Here is a 9,677-nt window from a genome sequence, read left to right as displayed (position 1 = left end):
GTAGTAGTGCCATAATCATTACCACTTTCTTGATACCTTATGTCAAGGGGAGATTGTATCTTTTAGATATGAATTCCTGCCTGAAAATGTTTATGAAAATTGTTGGGCTTTAAAAAATTATTTAAATGGAATTCTGTTGTTCCAGTCTTTTATGGCTTGAATAACTATATTCTTTCCATTCTTAGAAAAATGATAGACCTGAAAAAGGGCACTTTGTGCCTCGAGGCCTGTCTAACTTGTTTTTTAGTGATCCATTTTACTGTATCAGCTGCATATGTATCACTAAAAAAAAGCCTTGCTTCTCTCTTTATTAAAAAATACTTTCTGCAGTTCCTTAAAAAAATACAAGATACACAAACCACATTGTATGTAAAATCTAAAGTGCTACTATGAAATCTTGTGTAACTTGTTTCTCTGATTTATTTCTCATACAGGGCTACAAAGATTTCAGTGGGAGTTGGATTAGTACCACATACATAACCTATTGTGCTAGCTACAATATTTTATTTAAGACTGAAATACAGATTATAAGCTTTTGTTTATAAGATACTATATAAAACATTTCCATGGCTTTCAATGTGTAAGTGAGGCTATGGAGCCTCAGTACACTACTGTAATATACTTGAGCTAGTTTCAAATTTGGGTAGCAGTAATAACATAGCTTGGCCAGCGCAAAGCTGAGTGTGGGGAAATCATGTGAATAGGCTTCTCAACTTCTCAGAAGCTTTTTTGATGGGCACTATGTTGTCCTGACTACTATGATATCAGTACATGAACTCACTAGTTAGGTTGACAATGCTGATACATCCACAGTTAAGGCTATACTTTTGTTTCTTTTAGTCCTTAAATGATATATAGATGGTTTACATGAGAAATTATACCCGGTTTTCTAAAATATAGATCAAAATTACTTGATACCACATTGGCTAGAAAACTGCATATGTGAAAAAAATGTAGACTCTGTTAAAGGCTTTCAAAATCTTTTGATTCTTTCTACGTGTCTTAAGCTTTCAAAAGAAATTTTTTTTTTTTTTTTTTTTTTATAAAACACCTATCAGAATACAAATGCCCTGTTATACCAGGTTAGCAAACAATGAACCTTAAGTAATCAGCAGCAATAGCTAGTCATCCCTTTGACCTATGTAGTACAAGTTAAAAAAACTTGGACTGTGGCCTAAACACAAATTATGTTGATTTTTTAAATATTTATTAGTGAAATGTAAAAGCATAAGTTTAAACATAAAAAGGCCAAAAAGGAAAGTTAAGGCTCTTCATTTATATACAGCAACTGTGACTGAGAGGTAGTATTCATGAGAAACTTAACTTTCTCATTTCCTGACTTTACAGGAAATAATTAACAGTTATTTTAAATGTTTTAACCCATTTTTAACTATTAAAATATTTTTTACATTAATTTACTAGTGATAGGACTGAAAAACAGTACTAAAATTGGCACTTTTCATTGATCACATTATTTTGTATGTTTTGCTTGAGAATTAATTTTCAAGTTAAAATTTGATAACTGTTGATAATGTAAATTGTGATTGTAGTGTTATGGAACCCATTAAAAAAAACCCAGTATAGTTACAGTCAAGTATTGAAGCAAAACAAAAGTAGAAATTTGGTTCTCATTAAATCCATTTTGGAATACATAGTTCTGTTACAGAAGACATTAAAAAAGGGATCTAATACCACAAAGCTCAGTGTTCTTCCTTTTATCAATGGATCCCTTACCTGAGTAACTCATCTAGGGTGATACCCAAAGTATAGAAAATGCATTAGTTTGGTTTTGTATAAAGATATAAATATAATAATTTACAAAATTACTTAAATAAATAAATAGGTGGATAGTCTATAATTCCGCAGATCTTTCTTTCAGTAGTAATGTGGGGTTGATATCATCTATTGCTGAGTTTGAGGTACTGACATTAATTGTTGCTGCTTCAGTGGATTCAGGGTTTAGGACATGAAAAGCTGTAAAGGGACAACCCTTTACATTGTTGCAGACAAGTTTTTGCAGGGAGGCAGTGTTGACTATTTCAAAGCCTACTCTTCCACCAAAAGTGCTAGGCTTCCAGTACTCAGGAGAGCAGATAGCATTTCCCATCAGGCCTTTCAACGAGAATGGTGCTCCAAGCTCTACCATGGTCTCACCAAAGATGGCTCCTGGACGGGGCTTTTCCACCAACAGACCAGGATACAGCTCCATTGCATCAATGTCTCCATAAAGCTCTTCCAATTCAGCTGCCATTTCTTTTTCTCCTAAAATATTAACAAACAGAACAGTAAAAGGTAACATTTCCAAATAATACCCTGTGTTTTAACTCTACTTCCTATTATAACTCATGTTTATATATACTTGGAAATCGTAACCTGTCCTTCTGTCAGCCATTTGAAAGAAAAAACATCTTCTGTTTCTTAAAGAAAATAGCTCTTACCTGTAAGTTCCTCAAATGATTTAAAGGGTTTCATGAGGAAGTGTTTCCGGTATTCATTCAAGGATTGGTATCTCATCTGTCTGCTTTGGTCAATTGATGCCTTGGCAACTTTCTGTACTGCAGCAGGAACGTTTTTACCTCCAGCAACCTATTAAAACAAAGAATGCAAAGAATAAGAAAGCTAAGAAAACTCACCACAATATATATTGCCTGCTTAAAGTTAGGTGGAATCCTGCATGGCTTCCTCCAGTAACATTTTAATTGACATGAATAGGAATTACCCTAAACAAGGAACTGGCACGTTACTAGTGCTTTTAGTGCTACCATTTTTATTAACTGTGTGGGAGTAGCATAGCCATAGCACAGCACAGCTCATGATCTATTGCACTGAATATCTGATGTAGAAAGTGCATCTTGCTACGATGGGTATACTCGTTGAGAGAGGTTGTTAGCCATGTTAGTCTGAAGTTAGTCAGAAGGCAGAGTAGCTATGCACCTTTACAGACTAATTAAAGAAGATATATACATGGAGCACAAGCTTTGATGAACCAAAGTTCACTTCATTATTGTGTACATATCCTTTTCACAGAAGAACCCCTTGCCCCAAGTAATCTCCCCATCCTCTGAGCATGATTTGAAGTCAGTGAGTTACAATAACTTGCACAGAATATGCAAGGACTGACAATCGACTAATTAGGAAGGGAGAATATTTACCCTGCCAGCAATTTGCTTGGAGAAGGATTTCACCATGTGGGAAAGGCCATGCTCCAGCATTATGGAGTTGTTGTAAAGAAACTGCTGGAATGTGTATTCCTGGTCATGTATCTGGAAAGTGTCAGGTAGAAGTGGGTGCCAGTGGTACAGAGTGTTGAATTCAGCTGCAATTCTGTTCTGGTACTGAAACTTTTGGTTAAACAGAAGCTCAGGATCAAACTTCAGCTTGAAATGGTAGCCGCTCAAGTGTTGCACATAGTCTTCAATAACAATCTTGATGGTCTCCCCTGTAAGTTCAATGAGATATTAAAGAAAATTGGTATCACTTTGATTTAACTGAGTAATTCTGAATTTTCAGACTTCAGTCTGAGAAGACATAAAAATGACAATATAAAAATGACCAACCACTTTTCTAAACTATATATACTTTGGGGGAGGTGATGGCTGCAAATACAGCATAACATTTTGTCATTTCTTATTAAAAAAATCCAATGAGATTTAAGTACAAAAAAGCTGGAAAAGTCTCTTTTAGAAGCTGATTTTTATATACTTATCTACAGTTTCCTTTAACAGAAAGATAATATGCCAATAATACTGCACAGAACTTAGCATCATCTTGCATTCTCAGTTTGGGTAAGAACTACGTATTTTTCCCAAGTAGATGTGCATCAGCAATAACATGGAAAGGAAAAGAAACTTGATACAGATCTTTTATCTATTGTGTCGGTGCATTATTTTTTCAGGAACTTCCTAAATTTAATGAAGGTTAAACTGTAAATGAACTAAGATCCAAGGGGAGGGAAAGAAAAATGCAATTTTTTTGGGCCAGCAGGCCAAGAAGTCTCAGAACAATGAATCAGGATATTTATTTAAGAGTACAGGTAAAATTTATTTTCTTAACAAATTTTCTGAAGCTGATGGCAGGTACAAAAAAAACCTCCTAGGTTATTGTAATGTGTTTATTATTTTCTGTTTTGTAAGTGTAATACTGTAAGAAAGAAAGAAAAAGGATAGAATAATCTGGGTGCCTAACAAGACACCCATCCTCTGAGAAATCATATATCTTCAGAGTGTCTTAAGTAGTCAACTGAGATGCCCAACAACACTTCTAGAAGAGTAGCACCTTGAAGCTGAGCACTGCATTTGTATAAAGTGAAGTAAGTTCATTTCTTTTTACTCACCTATCAATATGAGTCTGGTAGTTTGGAATAACTGTTCATCATCCCATTCTGGATGCTCCTGCTTAAGGATGTCACAGACCCGGTTGTGCTCCCTGAGCCATATAGTAGCATACATCATTAAACCTGGGACCAGACCAAACACTTCCTGTCCTACAGAGAATCGTAGGTGCTCAGGAACATGAGGAGGATATAGCATTTCTGCTTCAGTATCCTTCACTATTGGAGGGTACATTTCTCCACCAATCATCTACAATTAAGAAAAAAAACAAACAAAAACAAAGCTAAGAATACTAATTACAAAACATATATTGGTCCTACAGTTTTCAGACTGCAAATCAAACACTGCCTTAGCACAAATGGGTGCTTCTTTCACTAGAACCAATGGGGACTCTCTGGCATCATGGCTGCATTGGACAGTTTTAGGCTTTATACTAGTAGATGCTAGTTCTAAAATTAATTTGCTTTCCTATTGGACAGTTGGAATTTTAAAGTATAGCATACCTGATACTTTAGCTTCCCATCTTTACGAAGCCTGAGTTTAAGCTGTCTGTCCAAAGTCTCTCCATAGACATGGTTCAAATCAACCTATAAAATAAAAAGCATTTGGAACATGAGGTCAAGTTAAAAATCTGGTTATTTTAGAACATATCCAACTCCTGTTGAAGTCAGTAGGAGTTGTGCCACTAGACGTTTGCATGTCAAGTTATACTATACATTTCATATAGTAAGCTTTCCATCAGCAAAGTCTCTTAAAAGAGCAAGATGTAACATCACACAGTACTGTAAAGATGCTGCATAGCTGACAGATACAGCTATAACATTAAATAAAATAACAGCACACACACACACAAACATCCTAGGAAGGCTTACTACATTGGAATGGATTTGTGTGAGAACTCATGTTTACAAAGCAGCTTGTGCAGATAAGGAGATTTTTAATTGATCAACTTAGGCTTTGATCCTGCAATCCTGACCCCATAGAACTGAATGGAAGTTTTGTCTGGATCCTGTTTCAGGTATCATGATGTTTGTGTAAACTCCCCATGCACAAAAAGATATTACTGTCACTATAGAGGCCGATTAGTTTTCAGTTCAAGTCAAGTCAAAGCTTTGTGAGCTTACCCCATGCCCAAGGGCTTTTGTGAAGGCTGGTCCTTTGTGGTGATCAGTCTTAAAGAATTGGTGGGTGAAGTGTTGAGCAAAGAATGTGAACATAATATTTGTGCTTTGCGGATCTGGAATAAATTTTTTCCTCAGCAGAAACTTCTCCACCACTGACTTGGAATCTGGGAGTTCCTTTTTACCTGTGATTAAAAAAAAAAATTACATCAGTTTACTTCCCTTTCTACATTTAGAAAAAACAAGACTTTAAACCTCCCCCCCCCACATAATTTCTTCTTTAAATAAAGAGCCTACTGCATATGAAAATAGAGGCAGATCACTGTAGCCATTTGCTTAAAAAAAATCTAATTTCCCCTAGACTGAATCTATACATCCAATATGCAGCCATTTTACAATATACCATGGCTGATTTCAGAGCAAATAGCCACATGAAATTACTTTGTTGGAAAATATGTTCAAAAAAAGGAAAGATAAATGGATTCCTTCCTTCTCCAAAACTGATGGTCAGAAACCTATTTTATTCCTTACCTTTAACACCCATGGGTGTAGGGCAGTCTCGTGCTACTGGTGGAAGGGCTCTTGTATAATAGGAAAGGTTGGAAAAGGCTTCCCAGCTTTTGTAACCATATTCACTATTGTATGTTGGGGGACTGTCAATCAAATGTGACCTTGCTAAAAAACAAACAAAAAAAAAGAAACCCCCCAAAATTAGTACTTGTTTTAAAACATTATATATTACTTAATAAATTAGCTATAGGGCAAAATCTGCCCATAGTGTTTTTAAACCAATTAATTTGAATAAGGTTATTCAAATTCGTGAGGTTAAAAAGGTTTGTGCATATTTAACAGCGGAGATAAAGACAAACACCACATTCAGATAGAAATTCTGGCAGAAGTCTCTGGTGTTGGGAAGGTAGGTTTATGTTCAGACCATCACAGAAATAAGGAGCAGCTTTGGCTTACCAATGTGAAGCTTAACTTCTCCCAAATTTTGAAGTATGTGGAGATTCAAGATTTTCCTTAACATAACTTTAGTTTTGTACTTTTTGTTGTTTAAATCTTAAAAATAAGTAACTGTACGCTAACATATATTTGAATCATCATATTCAAATTAGACAGCTGAACAAATTATATATGCTTTAAAAATATGTCCAGCTGCTTGTTTTGCATTTTCAAAAAAAGAATAATTTTGATCATAGTAGATTCTCTCTCATTGCTTTTCCTATTTTCAGTTGTTTTGTCTCTGGTTTACATTTTTCTCCAATCCAGAAGTTTTTATATACCACATATGAGGTGTATACAAATGTGTGCACATATGCTACGATCAGAACAACCCTTGAAAATCCTAATATAAACTTCTATTACTGAAGAATAATGGTATGAAGAGAACATACTTACATGTCAATACATATCGCATGATGGCATCACGTAAGAAAGGAATGTTGTTTATAATATTCCAGACTCCCTTGAAGTGTGTGAGGATGTAGTGGACAGTGTTAGGAGTAGGCTTCAATGTGATTTTCAACCAGGTAAAGAATTCGGCTGTTAACATTGGGGAAAAAGAAGAACATTGTAAATTAGTTATGAAAGTAATACGCAAATCTGAAAGTAAAGTACTGAAATGTTCTTCTGCAGCTTTTCTTGTTTATTATTGTTAATCATAAAAACATAACTCTGAGATACTTACGTGTAGCACAGTTTTCCCCATAATACCCGGTCCTTGTGCAGTCACATTCGTATTTGTCAAAGCCTGTTGTCAAACAAACTCCTCTGTTCTGACATGGATTTGAGCAGCAAGGATTAGCTATAATGGAATGGAGAGTACTATTAATTGTTTTCATCTCACCAAAAAATCTTTAGTCAATTTTCTGAGGAATAGTAGATAGTTGTTAGTAATTCACATAGTGCAGTTCTTTAGCTGGCAATTCGGAGAAGATGGTAAGTTAAATAATTGAGATAGGCATGTTTGGTGCTCTTTATAACCACTTCAGAGAGAGATAAAGTAGTATTATTGCCAATTTAGGGACTGGAAAAAGTAGTTTAAATGAATGGCCATAGTGATTTAACATTTTAATTTGGACATGGTCACAGTTCCAGAATTATAGCTTTCCTATCATGGATACTTCTGCCATACAGGGTTTCCAATATGTATGGCCATATTGTCTCTCGTCTTACACTTATGGCACAAATCTCTGGATTACAAGAGTATGGAGCAGGGACTTTTTGTTTGGTTGTGCAGTGCTAGCACATTAGGGTTCTGGTTCAGGCTAGGGCTTCCACATTATACAAATAAGTACTGATATCTCTAATTCTCTATGCTGTACTGGTTCCTCTTTCAGTTGTTAATATAACTTCCAGTGTTTATATTGGTTTATGCTTTGCTCATCAGCTGAATAACACAGAGCTGGGCCCCTTGTAGGTTCATAGATTCCAGGGTCAGAAGGGACCTCAGTGGGCCATTTAGTCCGACCCTCTACCCCTGGCAGGCAAGAAAAGGGTCACCAAACCTGGGATCATGTGATCCCAGCCAGGTGCCTGTCTAGTCTCCTCTTGAAGACCCCCAAGGATGGGGCAAGCACCACCTCCCTTGGAAGCCCATTCCAGATCCTAGCAACGCTGACCGTGAAGAACTTTTTTCTAATGTCCACTCTAAAGCTACTCTCCAGTAGCTTATGGCCATTGTTCCTTGTTGTACCAGGGGATGCCCTGGTAAACAGAATGCCGCCTATTTCATATTGCGCCCCCTTATGAATTCGTATGCCGCCACAAGGTCCCCCTCCCAGCCTTCTCTTGGAGAGGCTGAAGAGGTTAAGGTCTCTTAGCCTTTCCTCATAGGGCCTTCCCTGCAGGCCTTTAATCAGATGAGTGGCTCTTCTTTGGACCCCCTCCAGGGTGTCTGCATCCCACTTGAACTGCGGCGTCCAGAACTGGACAAAGTACTCCATATATTAGTAAAGTGTCTGCTTTAACTGGAGACAAAGGTGGATCATGCCGTGAGGATGTACCACACCACCTGCACCTCTCCTTTTTGAAATCCTTGATCTGCCTGTGTGTGTGTACATGCCCATATATATATCCTTGATCTGCCCGTGCGTGTGTACACCCCTGTGTGTGTACATGCATATATTATATATACACGTGTACTTGTGGGCATATATAAATATAGAAACATCTGTATTTGATGTATAACATGCAATATGATAGTCTATAGATCTAGGGGGTCTGGAGGAAACACAGGTCACATTTACTACAGGAAATTCAGGTATTTGATACAGAACATGCAATATGACGGTCTATAGATGTGGAGGATATAGATGTAGAGGCAACGCAGACCACATTTACTGCAGCGATTTCAGGCATTTGATATATGCAATATGCCAGTCTCTAGACCTGGAGGATATAGATCTAGAAAAGACACAGACCACATTTTACTACAGGAAATGCAGGTATTACAATTGCATGCTCCACATCAAATACCTGGATTTCCTGTAGTAAATGCCATCTGTGTTTCCTCTAGACCTATAGCCCGTGATGTAGCAGGTGGTGTCTAGATCTGGAGGAAACACAGACCAGGGTTATTCAGAGAGCGTCCTTGGAGGTGCCCTGGCAGCAAGAGCCAGAGGCAGAGACAAGCGAAGCCCCGAGGTCCGGATCTCGAGAGGAGGCACCAGCCGGAGGGAGAGGCTGGAGGCTGCGGGACTCACCTGCGCGGCCGGAGGCCAGGACGAGCGCGATCAGGGACGCACAGAGCAGGATCATAGCGCAGGGGCTGCCCGGGGAGTCGGTGCGCGCTGCAGACGGCTGTGTCCTCGGCTCGGGATGCTGCGGCTCGGCAGGCTGGCGTGGCCCCGCTTCGTTCCCGTTCCTATTTATGGCCCGCAAGGAGTGACGCGCGAATGCCCCCCAGCAGATGGGGAAATTCCGGCTACAGACGTGAGCCGCGAAGCTGGCCTACCCGCTTCTGCCGCTGCGCAGTGCTCCCGAGCGCCGCCCCGGCCGAGCCCCCGCAGGCGCCCTCCCCTCCCCCCGCCCCGAGCAACGCGGCACGTCAACGGCGGCGGCGGCAGCAAGAGCGGGGAGGGGACTAGTCAGAAGACTAATCCGAATAACAGGGTGCTAATAACTGGTTATTAAAAGCAACGCCAAGGAAACTGAACAACTCCACCAATATTGTTATTCTTGCTAGGGTGAAGAGCAGTTAGTCATTTTATTTGTGATGACC

At 38.6% G+C, this 9,677-nt stretch overlaps 1 protein-coding gene across 1 annotated transcript; it reads right to left on the bottom strand.

The window, feature by feature from the left end:
- Positions 1 to 1,620: 1,620 nt before the first annotated feature.
- PTGS2 (prostaglandin-endoperoxide synthase 2) lies at positions 1,621 to 9,298 on the bottom strand. Its single transcript, XM_019530991.1, has 10 exons — positions 9,160 to 9,298; positions 7,143 to 7,259; positions 6,854 to 6,997; positions 5,984 to 6,127; positions 5,456 to 5,637; positions 4,835 to 4,918; positions 4,334 to 4,580; positions 3,153 to 3,439; positions 2,439 to 2,586; positions 1,621 to 2,262 (listed from the first exon to the last, which is right to left on the bottom strand). Exons 1-10 carry the CDS (start codon positions 9,212 to 9,214, stop codon positions 1,853 to 1,855), a joined length of 1,818 nt encoding a protein of 605 aa, XP_019386536.1. The 5' UTR covers positions 9,215 to 9,298; the 3' UTR covers positions 1,621 to 1,852.
- Positions 9,299 to 9,677: the final 379 nt, after the last annotated feature.

Source organism: Crocodylus porosus, unplaced genomic scaffold (assembly GCF_001723895.1).
Source record: "Crocodylus porosus isolate Cpor-Errol unplaced genomic scaffold, CroPor_comp1, whole genome shotgun sequence".
NCBI classification, from domain to species: domain Eukaryota; kingdom Metazoa; phylum Chordata; order Crocodylia; family Crocodylidae; genus Crocodylus; species Crocodylus porosus.
Note: the sequence above shows the minus strand (reverse complement) of the source record. Positions and strands in the feature narration are given on the sequence as shown.